Raw genomic sequence first — 27,985 nt, forward strand, 5'->3', positions numbered from 1 at the left:
GCCCTCTACCACATGACTCCCATGTCTTGTATCACTAAGATCTGAATATACGTGTAACACAACGAACAGCACCCCTCTACCACATGACCCCCATGTCTTGTATCACTAAGATCTGAATATACGTGTAACACAACGAACAGCAGCCCCTCTACCACATGACCCCCATGTCTTGTATCACTAAGATCTGAATATACGTGTAACACAACGAACAGCACCCCTCTACCACATGACTCCCATGTCTTGTATCACTAAGATCTGAATATACGTGTAACACAACGAACAGCAGCCCTCTACCACATGACTCCCATGTCTTGTATCACTAAGATCTGAATATACGTGTAACACAACGAACAGCACCCCTCTACCACATGACCCCCATGTCTTGTATCACTAAGATCTGAATATACGTGTAACACAACGAACAGCACGCGACCCCCATGTCTACCACATGAGCCCCTCTCCACATGTCTTGTATCACTAAGATCTGAATATACGTGTAACACAACGAACAGCACCCCCTCTACCACATGACCCCCATGTCTTGTATCACTAAGATCTGAATATACGTGTAACACAACGAACAGCACCCCTCTGCCACATGACCCCATGTCTTGTATCACTAAGATCTGAATATACGTGTAACACAACGAACAGCAGCCCCTCTACCACATGACCCCATGTCTTGTATCACTAAGATCTGAATATACGTGTAACACAACGAACAGCAGCCCCTCTACCACATGACCCCCATGTCTTGTATCACTAAGATCTGAATATACGTGTAACACAACGAACAGCAGCCCCTCTACCACATGACTCCCGTGTCTTGTATCACTAAGATCTGAATATACGTGTAACCTAACGAACAGCACCCCTTCTACCACATGACCCCCATGTCTTGTATCACTAAGATCTGAATATACGTGTAACACAACGAACAGCAGCCCTCTACCACATGACTCCCATGTCTTGTATCACTAAGATCTGAATATACGTGTAACACAACGAACAGCACCCCCTCTACCACATGACATGTCCCCATGTCTTGTATCACTAAGATCTGACCCCGTGTCTTTATCACTAAGAATATACGTGTAACACAACGAACAGCAGACTCCCCCTCTACCACATGACTCCCATGTCTTGTATCACTAAGATCTGAATATACGTGTAACACAACGAACAGCACCCCTCTACCACATGACTCCCCATGTCTTGTATCACTAAGATCTGAATATACGTGTAACACAACGAACAGCACCCCTCTACCACATGACTCCCATGTCTTGTATCACTAAGATCTGAATATACGTGTAACACAACGAACAGCAGCCCCTCTACCACATGACTCCCATGTCTTGTATCACTAAGATCTGAATATACGTGTAACACAACGAACAGCAGCCCCTCTACCACATGACCCCATGTCTTGTATCACTAAGATCTGAATATACGTGTAACACAACGAACAGCAGCCCCTCTACCACATGACTCCCATGTCTTGTATCACTAAGATCTGAATATACGTGTAACACAACGAACAGCACCCCCTCTACCACATGACTCCCATGTCTTGTATCACTAAGATCTGAATATACGTGTAACACAACGAACAGCAGCCCCTCTACCACATGACTCCCATGTCTTGTATCACTAAGATCTGAATATACGTGTAACACAACGAACAGCAGCCCTCTGCCACATGACTCCCATGTCTTGTATCACTAAGATCTGAATATACGTGTAACACAACGAACAGCACCCTCTACCACATGACTCCCATTTCTTGTATCACTAAGATCTGAATATACGTGTAACACAACGAACAGCACTCCCCTCTACCACATGACTCCCATACATGACCTCATGTTGTATCACTAATCTGATCTGAAGCACCCCCTCTATGACCCCATTTCTTGTGTAACACAACCAACAGCACCCCTCTGCCACATGACGTAGCACCCCCCCCATGTCTTGTATCACTAAGATCTGAATGTACAACCAACAGCACCCCTCGTGTAACACAACGAACAGCACAGCACCCCTCTACCACATAACCCCCATTTCTTGTATCACTAAGATCTGAATATACGTGTAACACAACGAACAGCACCCTCTACCACATGACTCCCATGTCTTGTATCACTAAGATCTGAATATACGTGTAACACAACGAACAGCACCCCTCTACCACATGACTCCCCTATGTCTTGTATCACTAAGATCTGAATATACGTGTAACACAACCAACAGCACCCCCTCTGCCACATGACCCCCATGTCTTGTATCACTCAGATCTGAATATACGTGTAACACAACGAACAGCACCCCCTCTACCACATGACTCCCATGTCTTGTATCACTAAGATCTGAATATACGTGTAACACAACGAACAGCAGCCCCTCTACCACATGACTCCCGTGTCTTGTATCACTAAGATCTGAATATACGTGTAACACAACGAACAGCAGCCCCTCTACCTCATGACACCCATGTCTTGTATCACTAAGATCTGAATATACGTGTAACACAACGAACAGCAGCCCCTCTGCCACATGACTCCCGTGTCTTGTGTCACTAAGATCTCTGAATATACGTGTAACACAACGAACAGCAGCCCCTCTGCCACATGACTCCCATGTCTTGTATCACTAAGATCTGAATATACGTGTAACCTAACGAACAGCACCCCTTCTACCACATGACCCCCATGTCTTGTGTCACTAAGATCTGAATATACGTGTAACACAACGAACAGCAGCCCCTCTACCACATGACTCCCATGTCTTGTATCACTAAGATCTGAATATACGTGTAACACAACGAACAGCACCCATTCTACCACATGACTCCCATGTCTTGTATCACTAAGATCTGAATATACGTGTAACACAACGAACAGCACCCCTCTACCACATGACCCCCATGTCTTGTATCACTAAGATCTGAATATATAAGTGTAACACAACGAACAGCAGCCCTCTGCCACATGACTCCCATGTCTTGTGTCACTAAGATCTCTGAATATACGTGTAACACAACGAACAGCAGCCCTCTGCCACATGACTCCCCATGTCTTGTATCACTAAGATCTGAATATACGTGTAACACAACGAACAGCACCCCCTCTACCACATTTGACCCCCATGTCTTGTATCACTAAGATCTGAATATACGTGTAACACAACGAACAGCAGCCCCTCTGCCACATGACTCCCATGTCTTGTGTCACTAAGATCTCTGAATATACGTGTAACACAACGAACAGCAGCCCCTCTACCACATGACTCCCATGTCTTGTATCACTAAGATCTGAATATACGTGTAACCTAACGAACAGCACCCCTTCTACCACATGACCCCCATGTCTTGTATCACTAAGATCTGAATATACGTGTTACCTAACGAACAGCACCCACTCTACCACATGACTCCCATGTCTTGTATCACTAAGATCTGAATATACGTGTAACACAACGAACAGCAGCCCTCTGCCACATGACTCCCATGTCTTGTATCACTAAGATCTGAATATACGTGTAACACAACGAACAGCAGCCCTCTGCCACATGACTCCCATGTCTTGCGATGTATTTTACAATAACATACAGATAAACAGTTGTGAGGATTAAATCTGATAATGTGATAAGCTGAAACCAGAACTCGTCAGTCGAGGTCAGCTTGTTCCCTCCATCAACAGTACCACGTGTCCTGTAACAAAGTTAATACGGACAACCAGAAAAATCAAATGTGTTTGAAAATTGTAAATTTATTCAATGAGGCTCTGCGTTAGGCACTATGCTGTCAGTTCCAATTAAAAATCAATAACGAAATGCATTTTATCAAATCAAAGTTCCATAAACAATATCACACAATGGAAACTACGGAATAAATGTACAAACGTACTATATCATGAGTTTATTTTGCAGGTATATAAACGCGCTTTGTGTACATGCATATCTGCACCAGTATGGGAGAACTTGGGTCATCACATGCAGTGTACAACGAGTGTGACCTTGATGAGTCAGCATATATTAAGAACTTCGTGAACTCGCAGAAGCGCTCAACCATGAATAAGATATGACTTACTATGGCAGGAGGGGGCATTCATCCGTTACTGTATTGAACTGTATATACGTGGCGTATTAGTGAGACTTGTACAAGCAGTTAACACGTTCTGCAGTTGTTAAATGGGGCCAGCGAACCGTGACAAAAGTTGCTGATACCAGAAAACCAGAGTTTGTGACAGTAGTTCGTGTCATCGACCCAAACATGTCCCCATTAAGATAATGCTTAAATTGTCTCATTGCGATATTTTACATAGATCTAAAGACAGTTACATATATCTAAAACTGGTCGAGTTCATCACACACGGATATACCACCAAGACACGCGGGTCTACCTATTTTGTTATTATGAATATATAAACAGTCACAGGTGAACGGCTTCAGAGTGAATGTATTTTCATGATGAATACAGGTGCTTCGATTACTGATTGATTTTCATCTTGCAGATGCCGCTCTGGATAAAGCCGTAGATGTGTTGTGGTATGCATACGTCGAAGTAGTCAGTACTGTCTTCGTCGTCCCCAGAGGCTTCCTATTGATCCCCACAGAATCTCAGGCTCATTAACCAGAACCCCCCAGCGGCAGTGTTCGGCGTTGTGTGATTACTCATTATAAACTATACAGGTTATCTGCTGAACAGGTTGAACATTTCATTGGGGCTAGAAGTGAAGAGACTAGTCTTACAAAGATGATATTTATTTACAATTAAAAGGGCTTTACACACAGCTGCGGATTTAGGGGAGGATGGAGAAAGAATGTTTACAGGGTACATCTGGGGGAGGGTGGGGTCTTGATGTTGACAGGGTAGATCTGGGCCAGTGTGGGTTGGTGTGTTCATAGGGTAGATCTGGTGATGGGTGGGTGTGTCAGAAGGGTAGATCTCGGGGAGGGTCTGGTAGGAATGTTCACAGGAACATCTGGGGATGGGTGGGGTGGGGATGTTGACAGGGTAGATCTGAGGGCAGGGTTGTCAAAGTAGATCTGGGGGAGGGTGGGGTAAGTGTGCTCACGTATATCTGGGAGAGTGGAGTTTGTGTGTTCACAGAGTGGATATGGGGGAGAGTGGGTTAGGAAGGGATATTCACAGGATAGATCTGGGGGGAGGTGGGGTCGGGATGTTCACAGGGTAGATCTGGGGGAGGTTCACAGAGTTTGTTCACAGAGGCAGATCTGGGGAAGTGTGGGCTGGGAAGGGGATGTTCACAGGGGTAGATCGGGGGGAGTGGGGTCGGGATGTTCACAGGGTAGATCTGGTGATGGGTGGGGTGTGTCAAAAGGGTGATCTCAGGGGAGGGTCTGGTAGGGATGTTCACAGGGTACATCTGGGGACGGGTGGGGTGGGGATGTTCACAGGGTAGATCTGGGGAAGATGGGTTGGGGATGTTCACAGGGTAGATCTGGGGAAGATGGGGTGGAGTGTGTTGACAGGAGTAGATCTGGGGGTGGGGTGTCCAAAGTAGATCTGGGGGAGGGTAGGGTAGGTGTGTTCATGTATATCTGGGGAGTGGGGTTGAGTGGTGTGTTCACAGGGTAGATCTGGGGAGGGTGGGTTAGGAAGGGGATGTTCACAGGGTAGATCTGGGGGAGGGTGGGGTTAGTGTGTTCACAGGGTAGATCTGGGGGGAGGGTGGGTTAGGAAGATGATGTTAGCAGAGGTAGATCTGGGGGAGAGTGGGGTTAGTGTGTTCACAGGGTAGATCTGGGGGAGGGTGGGTTAGGAAGGGGATGTTCACAGGAGTAGATCTGGGGAGGGAGTGGGGTTAGTGTGTTCACAGGGTAGATCTGGGGGAGGGTGGGGTAGGTGTGTTCACGTATATCTGGGGAGGGGTGGGATCTCTACAGGGTCAGGGATGATTCAGAGCAGATCTAGGGGAGATGGGGTGGGTGGGGCAGAATCTGGGATTTGGGTGTGTTTATCTGTAGATCTGGGGAGGGTGATTTGGGTGTGTTCATCACAGGGTAGTTCTAGGGGAGAGTGGGGTGGGTGTGTTTATCTGTAGATGTACAGAGTGGGGAGGGTGATTTCACAGGTGTGTTCATGGGGGTGGGGGTCAAGAAAATCTGTAGGAAGGGAGAGTGGGTAGGGTATCTTACAGAGTAGATCTTGGGGGGGAGGATGGGGTGGGTATCTTTACAGAGCAGTAGATCTACAGAGCAGGGGAGGATGGGGTGGGTGTGTTCACACAGGTAGATCTAGGGGAGAGTAGGGTGGGTGTGTGTTCAAGTTCAAAGTAGATCTGGGAGGTGGATGTAGAAGGGTGGGATAAGTGTGTTCAAAGGGTAGATCTGGGGGAGGTGGATGTGTGGGTATCTGTAGAGATGTGTGGGTGGTTCACAGGGTAGATCTTGGGTGTGTTCATGGGGTAGATCTAGGTGGGGAGGATGGGGTGGGTATCTTTACAGAGTAGATCTAGGGAGGATGGGGTGGGTATCTTTACAGAGTAGATCTAGGGAGGATGGGGTGGGTATCTTTACAGAGTAGATCTGGGGTGGGGGGAGGATGGGGTGGGTGTGTTCACAGGGGTAGATCTTGGGGAGAGTGGGGTGGGTGTGTTCAAGAAGTAGATCTAGTAGAAGGGTGGGATAAGTGTGTTCAAAGTGGGGGAAGATCTGTGGAGGGTTGGGTGTCTGTGCCCAAAAGTAGTCACATACACGCACGCCATCCTCTCCAACGATATCATAGCCATGAGCGTTGATATTCCATTATGGAACTCTGACCCAGGACACCAAGCAGCCAATGTTTCTTTGAAACCAGAATGTATTGATTACAATTCATTCCTGTAACTGAATCAACCTTGTTTCCATGCCACAGACCAGTGAACTGTTCCTGTCATTCCTGTTGGTTCTTGTCGGACCTAAATAGTCAGCTTCACAGCCAGCCTCTTTAACAAAACATTGTGATCCTTCAGGTGTCTCACGTATGTAGCCATCGATAGCTGCAGTAAATTGTAACCACAAAATCATTAAATCGATTCTGTCGGAAACTACCTAAGTGGTTGGAAATGTCACGCCAACGCATGACAAGGACCCGTGGAGTACTGGCAATGCTGAAACACCATGAAGGAAACAACTGATGATAAAATAGTGTCGTGTGCGTACACTGAACAACTGCACATGCCTTTATTATCTTAATGAATCAAGGTATCAACCATATAACAAATCGGGATGTTCCCAATGTGCCTAAAGTTCATTCTGCCTACAGTCTTATTCTTATGAATTAGAAGAGATTATCTTGAGATGCTAATCTGCGATAGATAAGGGATTATCTTCTTTAAGTAACTTTTGAGAAATTAGAAGTAAAAATGTCGAGCAAGAACAACATATGATTTCAGTTTGAGAACGATTACCAGTCAAATCATGATTCATGTCTCTCCTTATCTCATATAACTAAATGACTTTTTTATAATGGTTTTAAAACCACGTTGTCAATATCTCACTGGAAGAAATCAACAAACTCGTCGTCATTGGGTCAGTTCAATGTATCCTAAGCGGACCCCCGGATGTTTTTCTATTCCCAATCTGCCTACAGTTAAAATTATACGCAAAATGGACTGTAGACAAAATGGACTGAAGGCACATTGGTTCCAACCCAACAAATCGTGAACACAGAAACGTGGCGTGAATATTGTTTCCGAACTATTTGTGTTAATGAGTTGTTCCGTATCACTTGGTGGCAACTATACAATCCAATCACCTACCCTGTAAACACTGCCCAGAACACCTGCAGAATCACGTAGTACCTGATGTATCACCTAGCTTGGTTCTCACGTTGATGTGAATCAATAACTAGTGAGGCGTAAATTGTACCTTATCAGAAACAAAGTATACTAAATAAACGTGTTACGTTATACAATACCATAAAGTCATTTTCTCTTCTGATACCCTGTAACACAAATTGTATGTACCGTGTGATATGTCTATGATTTTGTTCTATTTAGCTGTATTTGTAAAAAAAATAACTTTCATGGCATCTATATTACGACCTGATTATAATTACTTGTTTATCCAACCCTCACTTTCTTGATAACGGTGTTAGTATCTACACCGAAACGTCGCACTCATTGCAATACTGAAGTTGACTATCCACAGAGCGTTGTTTTCCTTCAAACCTCCGGTACTTCTATTTCTTATGTCTGTAATTGTTCATATTGTCTGTCAACATGGTGAGAATGTTTGAGATTCTTCTTGATTTTACACATTTTATTTATGTATTGTGGAGATTATGCCACCGTTATCATATTTTTCCAATTCGGATTAACTGTGTATCCTTTCTGATATCTTAAAAACAATTAAACCGCAGTCAGAGATAAGTGTTGATGTTATGGAAAATGCATATAAGAGTGTCTTGAATTTTCACACTATCACAATCACAGTTTTACATACTTTTTTTTGTAAATATATGCATCCATGCTCTTACTCTGTTTGGCAAATAACATTATCTCCGTAAATACAAATACCTTGCTTTTATGCCTGTGGACTGTTGAGAAATTTGACAGAATGAAGCATCATCTGGTGAGGTTGGGAAGTTCAGCTAGGAGACTTAAATGTGAACTATTTGACACACACAAGAAATGGAACCGTTATGAGTGAGTTTAGTTTACGCCGCACGCAGCAATATTCCAGCTATATGGCAGCGGTCTGTAAATATTCGAGTCTGGACCAGACAATCCAGTGATCAACAGCATGAGCATCGATCTGCGCAATTGGGAACCGATGATATGTGTCAACCAAGTCAGAGAGCCTGACCACCCGATCCAGTTAGTCGCCTCTTACGACAAGCATGGGTTACTGAATATCAATATTCTAACCCGGACCTTCACGGGTAGAACCGTTATGAAGATCACAGTAACATCACGTACACATGTATGGGTGGTGTGTATGTGCATCAACAGTTAGAAACTTTCATCATGATTATGCTTAAGAATTCCACAGAAGCAAAGCATTCATCATGTTCAAGCCGGTACAACATACACTCTCCACACTGTCTATACCCATGCTTATTTGTAGAGGAGTCAAAATATTTTCGGGTGGTCAGGTTCGCTGACTTGATTGATCATGTCATTGCAAAAGCTCAGGTCAATGTATCCCTTCTGAGTAGATCGATGCTCATGATGTCAATCACTGGATTGTCTGGACCAGACTCGATTACTTACAGACTGCCGCCATATAGCTGGAATATTGCTGAGTGCGGCGTAAATCTAAACTCACTAACTGTCATGTCTGTTAGCTGTTTCTAAAGATAAGTGGGAGTGACCGTAAAATCATAGAATAAGTCAGATAAGAGCTCTTGTGAGCTGTCGTCATCACCAGGTCCTGCTCTCTTAAGTTACTGACATACAAAATATATTACCGTTAATCAGACAATCTACATGAGTTTGAGAGTCGATAGATGGAAATACCTGACAATCATCAAAGAGGCGTTAGACGCCGGTACAAGGTCTTCATTGTTATGTCGCTATTGCTTCTAAGGGCACGAATGGCTCGGGCGTCTAAGACGCCGCAATTACATCTGCAGAGATGCGTCCATTGGACCGGCCAGAATCCTATGCTTGTGGATTTCAACTTACTTTGTTTAATTTTGTCCGCACCACACCTGCTGTCCTTCCACACCAAGCTGACACGATATAGCTTTACAAGCGACGTCAACCCAAACACTGTTACACCACTGATTCTGGTTACATAACGCGAAGTAATGATACAGAGTAATCGACATGAGTAATTACGGTGTATACATGAATGTTTCCATAACAACCAAGATGTGATAATTGCGTTTTGATTAATAATTATCAAGGCCTATGTATAATGTGATTATCTCGCCCTATATGTCTCGATGAATCGAATCCCCGTAATACCTGATTAGAATTCTGACTCCCTAGTCATGTTTATGGGGTTCACCAAGGTTATACCTCCATCACTGAGAGCCTTCCAAGCTGACATAGTCCCCCGTCGTGATATTTCTGTACAATCAGGTCTAAAGAATCATTCCACCAAATAATCAGCCATAATCACATAGTTAGTATATGTCTGTTTGTCAGCAAACGTGGATCCTGTTGCACAAAACAACCTTAGCGCCAAGACTACCTTAAGTCTATGTTAAGGTAAGGGAGTTATGGTCACCTTAGCGCTAAGGTCGTGTTGTACAACGGCACTCTGAACACCAATTCCATTTGGTCTCTTCTTATTACTACCACGGGGCGGTGGGATAGCCTAGTGGTTAAAGCGTTCGCCCCGTCACGCCGAAACCCGGATTCGATTCCCCACATGGGTACAATGTGTGAAGCCCATTTCTGGTGACCCCGCCGTGATATTGCTGGAATACTGCTAAACGGGGCGTAAAACTAAATTCACTCACCCAATAAGAGCACAAATCCGCGTAGCAAGCCAATTGTTTTCGTGTATCCCCACATGTGTGAAGCCCTTTTCTGGTGTCCCCCGCCGTGATATATTGCTGAAATACTGCGGCGTAAAATCTCACTCACTCACTCAAATCATAAACTTCGGTCATATTGAAGACAGAATTATAACAACAGATGTTATTTGTAAGATAAGCAATGCTATGAGGTCCTGCAGGATGAGTGTTGTTTCCTGTGGTACACACACATATATATATATATATATACATTCAACCCTGTTGAACCCACACATCTGTGACGCGACTTCCATTTTGCGTTCCGTCTCAAACCCATTTAGGCACGTTGCCAGGGTAACGTAACACTCTGCTTCCTATGCGTGACACGGAGATTATAGCGGTATAATGAAATGTAATTAATCAGTTGATACGGGGGATACGGCTGGATGATGATTGTAAACCACGAACAATTTGTAAGCGAACACGGAACTAAATTAGTATTGCTACTGGTGATACGTCCTTTGGTTTGAGGCATTAATACCGTTATAATGTATCCGTAACGGATATTCGGATTCACGATTGCGTTAGAACCCCTGTTGGTGAAACGAGACACGCTGTGACTTTATTAATGCCTTATTTAGAAAGCAATTTCTTGTAAATGCATCCTGAATGGGAAGAGAATCCTTACATAACTCGAACGCCAGGAAGCCGTACAATAGTGTTAATGATCATTACCTTACCACATATAGCCTTTATCAGCAAGGGAGCTCCGACCACAGCAGAGTCCCAAGTGTAGCTCTTGGCCGCTAACTGACACGACGGAGATCGGACCAGCTTCTGTATAGAACATGAATTCCGTTGTGGAACTTCTTGGAGACTCACTGGTAGACGGAAATGGTCAGAAGGTTGACCCCGTGTCGCTGACCAAGGAAAGAACTGTGGTGGGTGAGTGCACATCTGGTTTAGTTTCTCATGCATGATGTGATACATGTAACAGTGGCACGGCATTAGAATTGATGAAATACATGTCAGACGTTTGCATAGTGTTTCACGATGGCTTTTGTTGGACATTTCTTTCCATTAATGACCCCCAACTGCTTCGGGTTGTTTTGTTTTGTTTCTTCATCACCTGATGCATTTATACCTAAAACCGCTTCAGCAGAAAGTATGACAAACCGCTTCAGCAGAAAGTATGACAAACCGCTTCAGCAGAAAGTATGACAAACCGCTTCAGCAGAAAGTATGACAAACCGCTTCTGCAGAAAGTATGACAAACCGCTTCAGCAGAAAGTATGGGAAACTGCTCGGGAGAAAGTAAATGTGAAAAGTGCCGATTTTAGTTCTTCAAGAATCGTAATTTGGATTCTTGGCAGAGTGAGGGAGTGAGGGAGTTAATATTTAACGTCACATCGGCTATAGGATTCTTGGCAGAAGATGTACTAAACGTTTGTTCTCTCTCCAAATGTATCAACTAAGAAATGTTTATTAATAAGAGGCTGTCTTTTCCAAATATGAGACCCAAATCTACTGGACACTTGTCCGTTGAGGGATCAGGATAAACATGCCTGAGTGTTTCCCCGATTTGGGAAATAGAAGCGACAAGACCTGTTACACAGCAACCTAACCCCTTTCATAGCAACAAGCAGACTGTTGAAATAGAATGTTTTATTACTGATGAACAATTTAAAATTAAGTTTGAGTTTCACGAATTAAATCAAACATCGAACTGGTTCCTACAGGTCTGTATTTTGGGGCTCAGTGGTGCCCTCCCTGTCGACAGTTCACAAAACAACTTCTCGCATTCTTCAACCACATGGCCTCTTCAAAACAAGATGTCGCCCTCCAGTTGGTATATCTCAGCTCGGATGAAGAGAAAGAAGATTTCGACGAATACTTTTCGACCATGCCGTGGCTAGCGGTGGACTTTGAACACAGAGAAGTAGAGGTAAATGTTTCGTATTTCATATGTCTAGTGAAATATAATGAATAGTCATCGCGTGACGTGAAAAACGTGGTGTATAAGATGCTTCCAACTATTTAATTATATCTAAACATTATTAATCAGAGAAAGTTCGATCAACGAAATCCCCCAGTTGGAAACCAAAGACGGTTCACTTCTATGTCCAGGCATAAAGATATGGCATAGTTCGGTATTTGATAAAATTCGAGACAGCATATATCTGTTTCAGTTGCTTACTTTATATTTACCAGTGAAAATAGAATTGATCTTCAGCAACCCATGCTTGTCGAAAGAGGCGACTAATGGGATCGGGTGGTCAGTCTCGCTGACTTGGTTGACACATGTCATCGTATCCCAAATGTGTAGACCGATGTCCATGCAATTGCTTACTGGATTGTCTGGTGTCGACTCAAATATTTACAGACCGCCGCCATATAGCTGGAATATTGTTAAATAATAATTCATTGTTTGGACAAGATCAGCACTTATAATATCCATCATTTGATCGGCCAGGTCACAAACATTAAATACGTCTGGTATTAAACATCATCGGTGCTGACACACGAATATACGTAAGAACCACCAACAAACATTTCGAGAGAAAAGGAAGACCGCGATTGAGAAAACATCAGCTATTTACAGTGCATAAATACAGGTAATGAGCGATGATAATGGAGAGAAATACAGTCACTTGTACCAAGAATGTCAGTTTTGAACGCTGCCAACACGTCAAATGTTCTGAAAAGAGGTAAACTCGCACGAAGCGAGACGTAGACTAGACATAACACAGCGACCCACAATCACTCGCAGTTGCACTCGCTGAATGACATGGTGATCAGCTGATCGGTGCGATTATACTACGCTGGAGGTTGATCATCCAATGCCCAGGATTGCTGGCCAAATGTATTTGTTGAAATATGTACGTTTACATTGCCCGTTAATGTGTTGTGGACTAAGACACAGAACACTTTGTTCAACCAGGAAGTAGTTCATGCAAAGTGATATTTTCACTGCAGTTAACATATCAAATTTCTGTCACTGCAGTGAACATATCCATTTCCTCAAACTCAGAAATCTCAGTCATTCACACTTACGAATATGATAAAATTACTGTATTTAAGTAAATTCATTTTCTCATTATCATGCATATGCGTGTACATGTAGGTAAGTAGATATATATTCGGATAGGTAGATAGGTAGGTAGGTAAGTAGATAGATAATCTGATTGGCAGATAGGTAGGTAGGTAGGTAGGTAGGTAAGTAGATAGATAATCGGATTGGTAGGTAGGTAGGAAGGAAGGTTCATATTTTTTCAGACTTTGTAGCATTTACGCTGGATTTTTTAAATAACAATCGACGTTCAAGTAAATCTGTGTTTATCTGAATTGTAATCAGTTTTCTATAATATGGACACAGTGGTTAAAGTGTCCGCTTGTCCCTCGTACGACTGGTGTTCGATTCCCCACATTGGTACTCTATTATATATGAAGCCAATCTCTCATCATGATATTTGTTTGAATACTGCTTAGACTGGACTAAAACCTACTCTCTCACTAAATGCAGTCAGCTTTCTTGAAAGTTTAATAAGTAGAGTGGGTAAATTTGGTCCGGTTGATATCAGTTACTACCGAAACATGTTTCCTTTAAGATAATTAATGCCATAATTTATTAGCACTCAATCATCTGTTTCTTTACCCAGGCCCGTGTGTCCAAACATTTCAACATCGTCGGCCTGCCGACCCTTATCTTAATAGATGGAGCTACCGGCGACATCATCACGGAGCGAGGGACTTCATTGATTCGCGAAGATCCGGAAGGGGAAAGGTTTCCTTGGCGGAACGACTCCGAGTAAAGACTTCGGATAAACAGATATTTCTCTTTTGAAAAGCAAACAAACAAATTTCTGTTAACGTTTTGTGTTGATCTGTATTCTTTACCTGTTCACTGTGAAATTATGTTGTTGCAATCAATGGTTTACATGATGTTTGATTCTTGCATAACAAGAGACTAGTATAAAACATATCACGTGACACCAAGTGACAGATTAATAACTATAATAGTTTTCGAGAAGTCACCTTGAGAATTTAAATTGTGCAGGAACCAGTGAAAATGCTTAATGGTGTAAGAAACCGTGAAAATGCTTAATGGGGTAGAAACAGTGAAAATACTTAATGATGGAAGAAACAGGGAAAATGCTTAATGGGGTAGGAACCAGTGAAAATGCTTAATGGTGTAAGAAACCGTGAAAATGCTTAATGGGGTAGAAACAGTGAAAATACTTAATGATGGAAGAAACAGGGAAAATGCTTAATGGGGTAGGAACCAGTGAAAATGCTTAATGGTGTAAGAAACCGTGAAAATGCTTAATGGGGTAGAAACAGTGAAAATACTTAATGGTGTAAGAAACAGTGAAAATGCTTAATGGGGTAGGAACCAGTGAAACTGCTTAATGGGGTAGAAACAGTGAAAATACTTAATGGGGTAGAAACAGTGAAAATACTTAATGGTGTAGGAAACAGTGAAAATGCTTAATGGTGTAAGAAACCGTGAAAATGCTTAATGGGAAAGTGCTTGATAAACAGTGAAAATGCTTAATGGGAAAATGCTTAATGGGGAGAAACCAGCTTAATGGAATTAATAAAAGTACTTAATGGGGTGGAAACAGTGAAAATACTTAATGGGGTAGGAAACAGTGAAAGTACTTAATGGTGTAAGAAACAGTGAAAGTACTTAATGGGATGGGAAACAGTGAAAGTACTTGATGGGGAAGGAAACAGTGAAAATACTTAATGGGGAAGGAAACAGTGAAAATACTTAATGGGGAAGGAAACAGTGAAAATACTTAATGGGGAAGGAAACAGTGAAAGTACTTAATGGGAAGGAAACAGTGAAAATACTTAATGGGGTGGGGAAACAGTGAAAGTACTTAATGGGGAAGGAAACAGTGAAAGTACATAATGGGGAATGAAACAGTGAAAGTACTTAATGGGGAACAGAAACAGTGAAAGTACTTAATGGGGTGGAGAAACAGTGAAAGTACTTAATGGGGTGGAGAAACAGTGAAAGTGCTTAACGGGGAAGGAAACGGGAAGGAAAAAATTTCTTAATGGGTCCTCAATATGGTCATCAAGAGCCTCGATACTTGAATAGCTGACCCGACTTAATATATACAGCAACATTTTGACAGTTATCAACAGAGTGCTGTTATGTTTGTGATTTGGATTGTAACCCACAATGAAACCTGGGTCCACTGTGATTCGTGTGTCTAAAAGTTGTCAGTGAAAAAGTTCAGATCAAACAGTGAAAATATTTGCCCTAACGCCAGATTATCATCACAAAAGAACAATCAGTGTCGCAAATCGGATAAAGTCATTGTTTTCTGTGATACGTCAGGTGGCAGTGGCGTATGGAATGGTCCGTGAAGGTGAGGAATGGTCCGTCACTTCTTCAAGACAATACGTCAATAGTGGCTGGAATGGTCCGTGAAGGTATGATGTATGCCACTTCTTCAAGCCAATACGTCAGGTGGCAGTGGCTGGAATGGTCCGTGAAGGTATGCCACTTCTTCCGCCAATACGTCAGGTGGCAGTGGCTGAATGGTCCGTGAAGGTATATGGTCCGGTGAAGGTATGCCCAGTGGCTTCTTGGCAATGCCACTTCTTCAAGCCAATACGTCAGGTGGCAGTGGCTGGAATGGTCCATGAAGGTATGCCACTTCTTCAAGCCAATACGTCAGGTGGCAGTGGCTGGAATGGTCGTGAAGGTATGCCACTTCTTCAAGCCAATACGTCAGGTGGCAGTGGCGTGGAATGGTCCATGAAGGTATGCCACTTCTTCAAGCCAATACGTCAGGTGGCTGGGAATGGTCGTGAAGGTATGCAAGCCAATACGTCAGGGTGGCTTCGTGAAGGTATGCCACTTCTTCAAGCCAATACGTCAGGTGGCAGTGGCTGGAATGGTCCATGAAGGTATGCCACTTCTTCAAGCTGGAATGGTCGTGAAGGTATGCCACTTCTTCAAGCCAATACGTCAGGTGGCAGTGGCTGGAATGGTGGTGGCAGTGGCTGGAATGGTCCGAAGGTATGCCACTTCTTCAAGCCAATACTGGAATGGTCAGGTGGCAGTGGCTGAATGGTCCATGAAGGTATGCCACTTCTTCCGCCAATACGTCAGGGTGGCAGTGGCTGGAATGGTCCATGAAGGTATGCCACTTCTTCAAGCCAATACGTCAGGTCAGTGGCTGGAATGGTCGTGAAGGTATGCCACTTCTTCAAGCCAATACGTCAGGTTGGCAGTGGCTGGAATGGCAGGTGGCAGTGGCTGGAATGGTCCGTGAAGGTATGCCACTTCTTCAATGCAATACGCCAGGTGGCAGTGGCTATGGTCAAGCCCGTGAAGGTATGCCATGAAGGTATGCCACTTCTTCTTCAGGTGGCAGTGGCCAATGCCACGTCAGCTGGAATGGTCCGTGAAGGTATGGCAGTGGCTGGAATGGTCCATGAAGGTATGCCACTTCTTCAAGCCAATACGTCAGGTGGCAGTGGCTGGAATGGTCCGTGAAGGTATGCCACTTCTTCAAGCCAATACGTCAGGTGGCAGTGGCTGGAATGGTCCGTGAAGGTATGCCACTTCTTCAAGCCAATACGTCAGGTTCTGGAAGCCAATACTTCAAGCCAGGTGGCAGTGGCTGGAATGGTCCGTGAAGGTATGCCACTTCTTCAAGCCAATACGTCAGGTGGCAGTGGCTGGAACGGTCCGTGAAGGTATGCCACTTCTTCAAGCCAATACGTCAGGTGGCAGTGGCTGCAGCTGCTGATTGTGGCTGAGGATTACTTCACCATGCCCCTTCCTCCCTCCAGGTTAGACTACACCGAATTAGGATCATTGTTTAACTAACACTGTTCGTATGTGCAGTGCAGACCGAATCATCTGACAGCTGTGATTGGTTGACTTTGTATAAGATTTTTGTGTTTTATAAATGTACATCCATCCAGTAATTAAAACGACCATATTTTCTTATAATTAGTGTTGGCTTTTTTACATGATGACATATACAGTATATGGCCACAAATATTTTCAAGCCGTTGACATTTTTAGCGGAACTGGCGTAGGTCTGTTTATCTTCCTGTACTCATAAAAGGAGCTGGCTGAAGTGTTCATATTTTATATTTTTATTGCTTCTTTAAGGCCAGACTATGCACACATGTACATGTAATAGCTGTTGATATATTAGTTAAAATGAATTAAAATATAACGTTACTATAGAAGTCAATGGGAAAATATTTGGTTTCGTGTAACCTTGACGACCTCGCAACCTCTAACGCTGGTGGTGGCACAGGTAACAATAACGTCGAGGAACTGCCGGAGGTCAGATATATTTATGGCTACCCCACCGCCCCACTTCCTACATAGACTCCCTGATATGATTAATACCACTGATGCCAATTTACCATGATTCGTCAATACGCCAAGTCGTTACTATGGACGATTTGAATGAGATATCCTGTTATCGCTCTTCTGTACAATGTATTCCACAGTTACAAGTGACTCGGCACTAACACGATGGATACAAGTTTATGTGAATATTAGTTTGATCTACAATTTGCTTTATAAAAAGGAATCAACAAAAAGTTACTTTAATCATATTCACCTTTCCTAAAGTACACGTTGTTTGAGTGAGTTAGTAAATATTGCTTAAAGCCTTTGCAGCTATTCGCGGCGAGATTCGTTATGTTTTTGCCGGGATGACTTGGACGACTGAGCCTCCCGTATGAGTAGAGAACTTATTGTACCCATGTGGGGAATCGAACCCGGGTCTTGGGCGTGACGAGCTAGAACGATATGACGACCTTTCACTGATTTTTCAAAAGGACCAAATCAAGAATGAAACACATGTGAACGTAGTCTGTCTCACAGTCCCTGAACCGCATTTTTTTCCTTCTGCCCAGCCCTTTCTGTAATGCTAAAGCCCTAGCACTCCTCAAGTTCTGAATCTAACTTCTCACTTGGGTTCCTTTTCAACTTAAAGGGAATTGTTTGTTTCTATCAATTGTTTGTTTCTATCGAGACAATGCATTAGTCTCATGTACACGTAGCAACTCTGTGCAAGGTATCAGGTGTTTTGAGGTGTCAGGATTAGGTTCCGAAACCATTCTAGTCGTTTTATAAACCTTGTCTTTCTTTCGACGACCGATCATAAATTGTATAACTCATGGGCCCTAGTGTCACTGAAGCTCAGTTGTCGCAGCGTCATCGGAGACAATGTCCTGGAATGTGACTGTCGTCTTCTCTTACAGTAGAGGTCATAACAAGTTACATATACGACTGATGTGCTGACAAAATACAAACTCCCAGGGAAAGCAACGTGATGCCTATTCTCGTCTAGATACACACATTCACAGTGGATCTATTTATGCATCTGTGTTCAGCCCCTGTGTCAACCTGCATGTAGATTCTTCGAGAATATACACCTGCCTTGTACACATCAACGTATACAAGTCCCCACTTGTGATAATCGCCCGGGGTATTTTCAAATGGTTTGAATGGTATATCCAGTTCAGCTGACCTTGTAAGTTGTGCTGTTCACCTTTTCTTTCAGTGAGCAGATTTCCTACGGAATGAATACTTGGATAGTAACGACCGTGACCAACTAGTGTATCTACCTGCAGTGAATCGGGGACTTCAGTCTCAAATAACGCGCACAAGCACAGTCAGGGTTATTCCTGGTGATCTGGGTCCAAGTCCATAACGTTTGGTGTAGCCAAGGGTACTTTAGGACATATGTATTTCTAGCGTTCATTGATCACATAATTGATGGAATTGATAGTAACAGTCAAAATTGTGCTGTTGACACATCTGTAAACATAATCGTAGGCGATCTTACCACAACTGGAAAAAGTACCTCATTGTGAGCTAAAAAATATATCTCTGTGGTAAGTGACTTTCACAAAAACGTACGCACCAATTAACAACACACACACACACACACAGAGACACAGAGAGAGAAAGACACACACAGAGAGAGAGACACACAGAGAGAGAGAGACACACATATTTAGAATTATCCATGCTACACCAATGATTGTGGAAACTCGATATTGAAAATAATGCTAGAATGGTAAGGCGTTGATGACATGTGTTAATGGTCTCAATTACCGATGTCTTGTAAATCGCAAGAAATGTTGTGCAAGTCTTACATGGCGTCAGTCTTTAAATTAATGCTTTTTACATTTATGAGAACGGAAGAGCTAGAACAAGAAACACAGGTCATTATACCTTCTCTGCTGAGACAAACGTCTTTACTGCCATTTCAAAGACGACATAATTTGAAACTGCTGTCTATAAATGATCACTTCTCGCCTTGATAGCTTTCTTATCTAATACCTCAAAATATTTCAACTCAAGGTAGCTCTTATATCAGAATATACAAACTGTGAGATGTGTGACAATTTATTAAACGAAGTCGTTTTGCTAATTTGCTTTGTCCATATGCCTGATGGTGATGCAGGCGCTGTTGGTGAATTTAGGAGATTATATATAACAAAATATCAATTTGAATATTGATCTTAATTTGGAATCCGAAGGAGATTGCTTGAGCTTGTACATGTTCTCCTCAGACTTGCTTGTAGTGGTTTAAATGTCTCTGGATATGAAAGACACATTTCTGAATATGCAGCATGTTCCTGTTGATACATATGTCTATATCACGCCATTTCTTTTCCTGTCACATTTAAACTGACGAAAGAACGGACTCATTCTTCTACTCTGAGGGCGTTTATCTTAACGTGATTGCATGTATTGAAATGGTAATGCTAACTTTTCAAAAAGTAGTACTTTAAATATCTTACAAAACAGTCTCCTATACTTCATTATACCTCTCCTATACTTCATTATACCTCTCCTATTTAAGAAATACAGTTCGCTCTCTAAACTTGTGAGTCGAATAGGGACATTTTAAACGTCGCAAAACATAAACGTAATCTTTCCACCAGTGATGTTAGCTGAGTGAAGCAACTGCCAACCAAGAAACGGGATGCAACGGTGTAGTTTACTGTAGGAAGCTGTACGAGGCGATGATTGTTCGATTACGAGGGGGCAGACTAGAATGGCATTACATTGTGACATAATGCAAAAAGTGTTACATTATCGTCTGATAAAGTACTGTCGGCGCCTTTGATCTTTCACCGAAGCATCTTAGAATGAAGTATAGGAGAGGTATAATGAAGTATAGGAGAGGTATAATGAAGTTTCTAAGATGCCTAGCGGTTAGAACAATCGAAATAAATTTACATTATCAGACAATGAAGGTATAAACATAGAGATTTTTTCTGGGTTACATCTTCTTTTTATTCTCGAGTACAACGTTTCAGGGCTTGTTCTGGCCCCATCATCAGGTAAAACTGAACAGTAACTGTTAACTCTGGCCGTGACGTCACAATGCTTATGACGTCACAATGCTATGACGACGCAATACATGTGGTGGTCAATAGATACAGATGACATGGCTAATAGAATACATGTTATTATGAATACTAGTATATAAGATGTCGTTTACTGCAAAATTAATGGATCAATTTAGAACTGTGCAGATACTTATACAAAATTGTTGATTGGTTTAGAAATGTACAGAGACGTATTTATAAATGTATAGAATGTAAAGTAGTAGCAGTGTATACATAGAAATTATGCTTTATACATGGGAACAGTGACGAGGGTAGGGTATTGTCTTATTGTTTTATGTACCATGCATTTGGGACATAAAACAATAAGACAATAACTCTACCCTCGTCACCGTCGTTTGTTTTCTGCCTTAGATTAATCGTAATTATCCTTAGAAAGTATTAAATTTGGCATCTTAGAAAAAAGAAATACAATTTGCTCTACCACCATGTATAGTGTAACAAAGCACACTTTCGCCCTGAACTATTATAACGTTAAAGCACTCGGACGCAAGCGTCCTCATACTTTAACTATAATAGTTCAGGGCGAAAGTGTGTTTTATTACACTTTACATGGTGGTAGAGCGAACTGTATTTCTTAATTATACCTCTCCTATACTTCATTATACCATGACCACTTGCTTTGGTTAATTGTTTACTTGTTTACCATCATGTATTATATTATATAATGTCTTCATGAATTATTACATTACTTGAACTGGAAGGATAATCACATAAGCCTTCTAGGCTGGTTTACCTATCCAGATACACTGAATAAATTGTGTTTAAATCCCTACTGACTTACTGATAGTATTTTTCATTCTAAGCGGGTTAAACCAAATCGCCCATGACGCTCCTCAGAATTCTCTTTGTGCAACAGGTTATAAGAAGTCTTTAGTAGAAGCCTTTATGTTAAGCACTGAAGAACCTCTCTACAGAGTAATAGACACAGTCAACCTTGTCAGAGTTATTTAAATACTGTGCACAGTTCTCCTTACAAGATCGGAGTGTTCCCGAAAAATGCACAGTTGTTGTAATAGTTTTCTCTGGTAACGGACGTGCTTATTCATGGTTTAACGGCCTTGAAACTGACGAAAGGGTCGCATTCATACATGTACTTTGTACTGATAATCACGTGGAAGGAAGGTTGCGTTAACCACATAAAGTATGCACATCCTGGACTTGTTTACAAACCTGGCGGCGGAGTCAACTTTTTAATTATACGTTGGTCTCTATAGCGTTCTTGAGAATAAACTCTTTTCCTTGAGAATAAGTGTGTAATATGTTTCAGGGTATTTTGTACAGAGACACGTTCTCAAAAGAAAAGTATGTACATGCACCATCCTGCTTGTACGGTGTAATCAGAATACTGCACTGAATGTCCTCAAACCCATTCACGCATTCCCTGCCTGGGCAGTCAGCTACACCATCGTCTGTGTACGACATCCCAGCATTGCCTACAAGGCATATTTTAAACATAAATCAATAACCAAACAAATGCATTAACGATACTTCTACCATGACTTCAGTAAATACTGGTTTGTGATTGGTTAATCAAAGTCATTCAGAGGTATATAATCACGTTATATACCTCTGATTTTCCAACAGAGTATGTATTTTTTGTAATCTTACTAACGATGTTATGATAAAATGGAGATAAACGTACTGTGTTGGAAAATCAGAGGTATATAACGAAATTATAATAGCTCTAATTTTTTAATATTTTTTATCTCCTAATTAAACACATATTTGTAATGCGAATTATATTAAAAAGGGCTATGTAGGACTGACGGTCTCTAGCTCTGCAGGTTTTGGCCATTATATTGGTATGCATATGGCATGATAAGATACAACAAAGATATTGAATACGCCTCACAGATGTTGCTGAACCGTGAGTGATGACGCACGTTTATCCGTCCGTCGCTGCGAAACATATATATACTAGGCACATAAAGAAACCTGTGCATACAAAAATTTAAAATCTAAATTTATCAAACCTGTGTAGACACATAAGGATTTAAACTCAGAGATTAGTGACATGTATCCAACATGCATGCACGTGCCACGTTCCGTGACGTCAGTGGGTTCGTCCTTGAGACGTGCAATACGTTGTTGCACGATCATTCCGGGAAAGAGAAACAGAGCAAATGAATGCCACACAATACTGTCACTTTGGAAAGCTCAACCCCTGCCCTTGCGATCGTTCAAAAAATTAAACGGCTATTGAAACGCATAGCATGCCAAGGCTCACGTCTGCACAACGGCATGAGGCCATTGGGATGGTCCGTGGGGGGAATGTCTCAACGACAAGTGGCTGCATATTTCCACTGCCACCGGAACACCATTTCTGCACTGGTGAGACGCTACCAGAACACAAATGACGTCATCGATCGGCCACGTTCTGGACGTCCACGTGTAACAACGCCAAGACAGGACAGATGGATAAGGGTGACCCATCTTCGCCACAGGTTTCAGACTGCAGTGATGACTGCCCGAACCATCCCAGGACTTCGCTGTATCCACCCCAACACAGTTCGACAACGTTTACGTCATCACGGGATCAGACCACGACGTCCCGCAATACGGCCTATCCTGACACAACGTCATCGACAAGCTCGCCGAATGTGGTGCCGAAATCATGTCCGCAGACCCTTGTTTTGGTGGAGAAATGTTGTTTTACAGATGAGTCCAGGTTTAACATTTCCCATAGTGATGGACGTCAACGTACCTATAGATGCGTGGGAGAACGTTATGCACAGGCCTGTGTCTTGGAGAGGAATCGCTTTGGTGGTGGTTCCGTGATGATTGGGGTGGGGTAACAGCACGCCAAAGAACTCCTTTGGTGATTGTTCGGGGCAGCTTAGCTGTTGTGGGCTACAGGGACCAGATTCTTCGACCTGTGGCAATTCCTTTTCTGCAACGTCATGGCCCTGGGTTAACATTCCAACAGGACAATGCCCGCCCTCATACGGCAAGGGTTGCTATGGATTTCTTGCAACACCACAACGTTGACTTACTGCCTTGGCCTGCAAATTCACCGGATCTCTCCCCGATAGAGCATGTTTGGGACGAGATGGATCGACGTCAACGCCGTCTTCCTCATCCGCCAGATAACGTCCTTGACCTTGCAACAGAACTTGAGAGAATCTGGCGTGACATCCCACAAGCCTTCCTTGCACGTTTGACAGGCTCTATGCGTCGTTGATGCACTGCTGTTCTCAATGGCTATGGTGGACATACCCGTTATTGAGCTTGTGACATGGTCGTTTGACCCCTGTCCCGCTTGTGGACTCGTGGCGTCATTGTGATTGACTTTTCAATTGAAATTCTCCCGACTTGTTATGGTCTCATGATCCCTCCATTAAAGTTTACATGTACCTTTGACATTGTTATCGTACTTATCAACTGGGATAATATTTTGACAATGCACAGTTTCTTTATGTGGCTAGTATAGTTACATGGTTAATCCTTTCTAGGTCCCTGTGATTGTGTGGAGCAATGGGGGTGAGTGAGTATGGTTTTACACCGCAATATCAAGACGTGGAACACCAGAAATGGGCTTCACGCATTGCCATCATGTGGGGACTCGAACCCGGGTCTTCGGCGTGATGAGCGAATGCTTTAACCACTAGGCTACCGCCTCCGGAGCCATGCCAGTACAAGAAAAAAGGGCGGAAAGGCTCACATCGACACATTATAACAATCATTTAATGTATACTCTCCCCCAAAAAAACGCATATAGGAATTTCAACTGTATTTTTATGTTTATTTTGAAACATTTTGTAGGCTTTATGAGTCAATGAAATATAGCGAAATTGCACACTGGGAATGCAGACTTATCCGTCTTTGGCACCAACTCGAGGAAAGTCAGTTTGAGTGTCACATGGAGACGTGTGGTGGCGCTGAAGTCAATACCTCGTGTGACCACCGTGGGCAACCAGAACTGCACGGCATCGCCTCGGCATCGAACGAATAAGTCTCAGAATCTCGTGTTGCCCAATCGCAGCCCACTCTGCCTGTAGTGCCTGTGCGAGTTGCTGAAGTGTCTGGGGCTGAGGGTTACGGCGTCGCACCCGTCTGTCCAGGGCATCCCACAGATGTTCGATCGGGTTTAAGTCCGGTGATCTTGAGGGCCAGGGGAGCACATTGATGTTGTGATTCTGGAGGAAGTCTCTAGTGTGACGTGCTGCATCTGTGGGGCCTGGCATTGTCCTGTTGAAACAACTCCCTCTGGCGATCAATGATTGGAAGGAGGTGTGGACGTAGGATTTCGTCACCGTACCGTTGAGCTGTCAGGTTGCCCTGGATCATCACCAAATCACTTCTCCTACGGTAGGTGATCGCTCCCCACATCATAACACTTCTCCGGCCGAATCTGTCCACCTGGGGAACGCAAGCGTCGGCGAAACGTTCACGTCGACGTCTGTACACCCGCATTCTTCCTTCGCGTCGTTCCAGTAGTAATCGTGATTCATCACTGAACAAGATTCTACGCCAATTCGGTAGGTTCCAGGCCTGAACGTTGGTGCACCATTGAACTCGATGTCAACGATGTTGTTGTCGAAGCACAGGGACAAAATAAGGTCTTCTGGCACGTAAACCAGCCTCTCTCAACCTGTTCCTGACGGTCTGTGCAGAAGCCTCCTCAATCCGGGTATTTGTCGAGCGGTACTGGTCGCCGTAGCTGTTCGATGACGCAGGTGATGTACCCGGATGTAGCGATCCTGCGCCGCAGTGGTCGCTCGAGGTCGCCCACTACGAGGGGCATCTGCTACCGCATTCTGCCGGCGATATCTCTCCCAGAGCCGTGAAATGGTGCTTCGGTGAACATTCATGCGTCGGGCAACTGCACGTTGAGACTGGCCAGCTTCAAGCAAACCAATGGCGATATGACGGTTGGCTTCACTTAGACGTGGCATTTTGCGTTCGTCAACAATATTCCAAATACATTGAATAATCGACAGACAGCGATCAACCTTTTATACCCATCATTGAGACTATCTGATCCCCAGCTTTCACGTGCATTGCATTTGAATTGTGTATTCTATGACACTACACGCCGAAATTGAAAATCATGCTGTTAAATACGGGTATTTTACGGATGGTGCGTTTTGTTGTGATGTTTCAAAACATAAACACCATAGGACTCATAAACAGAGCAAAACCTTTTGTAAAATGAATCATGTTTTAATTCATTGCTACATGAAATTGCTATTTTCATGATGCGTTTCTTTTTTTTGGGAGAGTATATCATGCATTTATTACACATACAAATACAAAAGATTCAATTTCCTATACATAACCCGCAGCGTAAAAGAATAAATAAATGTGGTTTTACGCCGCTTTTAGCAATATTCCAGGTATATCACGGCGGGGAATCGAACCGGGGTTTTTGGCGTGACGAGCAGACGCTTTAACCATCAGGCTACTTCTCCGCCGGGTAAAAGAAAGTATTCACTTAGAAATTGGATTTTGACCAAAATATTACAACGGCAGAAAACATTCGCCGAAACACTGCAGTTCTGAAATGAGTGATCTAGTTTTACGCCGCATACTGGATTTTAGTTTTCCACATCATGAGCATTGATCTACACAATTGGGATACGATGACATGTGTCAACCAAGTCAGCTGGCCTGACCAACCGATCCCGTTAGTCGCCTCTTACGGCAAGCATGGGTTACTGAAGATCAGTTCTAACCCGGAACTTCACGGGTGCAGTTCTAAAGTCAAACACACAGGCTTTATGTTGTTTGACATGTAACTATGGAGGAATCAATCGAATTCAAACAGAAGTTGATTAATTTTCTATTACTTACCCTTCATGACAAATTACGGGTGGTATTTGTGAGTATTCCAGGGGTATGTAGGGCAGCCATACCAAGGTGGTGAGTTGTGACACAGGTCACTACGGGACAAACGAAACCAGATCTCTCAGTTAATTTCGTCATATTTTCATTTTTGATTTAAATAGTACCACCCACTTATGTGCTGTTGCTTGTGCTTTGAAATCCAAATTCCACGTATAAAAATGTTAAATGTAACTTATTTTCCTCAGATAAAAGCAAAAACGAAATTGAGAGAAATTGAAATTTGATAACAATTTACTTGCAATCTGAGAGGAATACACAAGAATGTGAATATCAACAATGCCGGCGTGGTCTCCATGACTACCCAACAATCTGATTGTCATACTGTTCTCATAGAATTATTGTTGTGATTGCATGAACCACCACAGGTGAATATAACGGTGCCCGCCACCATCACAGTCTGCCAGTCTCCTCCTCGTGCTGGCAAATTAGCGTCTAATTCTAAGCATCGGAATCCTCGGCGCTCATGGAGTGCTTTCGTCAATTCCTTCAAATTTTGATCGGAATGATCTCTGTCTCGAACCTGGTGTCCAAGAAAGTCAAAAAGAAGATCGATGTGGTTCAGTTTGGGGCTCCTTATAGGCCATGTTAATGTTTCGAGAGGGTACTTTTTCAAATGGACAATGGCGGCTCGAGAACTGTGAGGTCTAACGTTGTCATCCAGGAATATCGGACAACTGGCAAGAAAATGGTTATCATCACGGGGCACGACACTATCCAATATTTCGAATTGATTACAGGCATATATTACCCATGCTTAAAAACACTCACCAGATTTTGAAATACATCTTCTCCTTCCTAAAGTATAGCACAGCAACGTTTGACATTCCGAACAAGCCATAACCTACTGGTTGGGACTGGCCGCTGGAGTGGAGTGCCCAGAGAAGAGCGACTTTGCCAGCTCTGCAGCTCACCAGCAGTTGCAGATGAGTTCGATCATCTGTTTAAACGTGATGCCTTCATTTCCGAAAGATCCATTTTTATCCCACATCAATTTCTGCAATGGCCGAATCTCTCAAACATGGAGAACCTTCTCAAATCTAAAGAAACTTAACGTAACGTAACTTAGCAAAATATATATTGTTTCCAAAAAGTTATAAGTAAAAGTCTAATTTGTAACATTTAAGCTTTTTTAATTTGTTATAATATATCTTTGTACATGTATTATAAATAATGTCGATGTCACTTTGTACATCCTTGCTATCTTGGTATTTATTGTATTCATTTGCATTTATTTGTCTCATATACCACCGTTGGGGGATTTCGAGAAAAATTTAAGATGAATATGAAGATAACGTTGAC

The 27,985-nt window shown here is 42.8% G+C and overlaps 1 protein-coding gene and 1 long non-coding RNA gene across 5 annotated transcripts; both read left to right on the plus strand.

Annotated features, from left to right (window-relative positions):
* Window positions 1–10,938: 10,938 nt before the first annotated feature.
* On the plus strand, window positions 10,939–14,530 carry LOC124284856 (tryparedoxin-like). Its single transcript, XM_046720974.1, has 3 exons — window positions 10,939–11,362; window positions 12,157–12,362; window positions 14,077–14,530. The coding sequence occupies exons 1-3, from the start codon at window positions 11,266–11,268 to the stop codon at window positions 14,227–14,229; spliced, it is 456 nt and encodes a 151-aa protein (XP_046576930.1). The 5' UTR covers window positions 10,939–11,265; the 3' UTR covers window positions 14,230–14,530.
* A 1,342-nt stretch (window positions 14,531–15,872) lies between these two features.
* LOC124284858 lies at window positions 15,873–17,377 on the plus strand. 4 transcript variants are annotated; one of them, XR_006900660.1, is made up of 7 exons: window positions 15,873–15,930; window positions 16,084–16,140; window positions 16,288–16,345; window positions 16,381–16,410; window positions 16,688–16,715; window positions 16,882–16,969; window positions 17,055–17,377. It is a non-coding gene; the product is annotated as an uncharacterized LOC124284858 (long non-coding RNA). The 4 variants fall into 4 exon arrangements; XR_006900661.1 differs by lacking the exon at window positions 15,873–15,930 and having other exon boundaries at window positions 16,043–16,140; XR_006900658.1 differs by lacking the exons at window positions 15,873–15,930; window positions 16,084–16,140; window positions 16,288–16,345 and having other exon boundaries at window positions 16,366–16,410.
* Window positions 17,378–27,985: the final 10,608 nt, after the last annotated feature.

This window comes from Haliotis rubra, unplaced genomic scaffold (assembly GCF_003918875.1).
Source record: "Haliotis rubra isolate DU_JTF1 unplaced genomic scaffold, ASM391887v1 Scf347, whole genome shotgun sequence".
NCBI classification, from domain to species: Eukaryota; Metazoa; Mollusca; class Gastropoda; order Lepetellida; family Haliotidae; genus Haliotis; species Haliotis rubra.

Excerpts from the sequence above, each read along its gene's own strand:
- LOC124284856 (XM_046720974.1), top strand. The coding sequence starts at position 11,266 with ATGAATTCCGTTGTGGAACTTCTTGGAGACTCACTGGTAGACGGAAAT. Across the intron at positions 11,363-12,156 it reads CAAGGAAAGAACTGTGGTGG|GTCTGTATTTTGGGGCTCAG; the intron begins GTGAGTGCACAT and ends TGGTTCCTACAG. Across the intron at positions 12,363-14,076 it reads TTGAACACAGAGAAGTAGAG|GCCCGTGTGTCCAAACATTT; the intron begins GTAAATGTTTCG and ends TTCTTTACCCAG.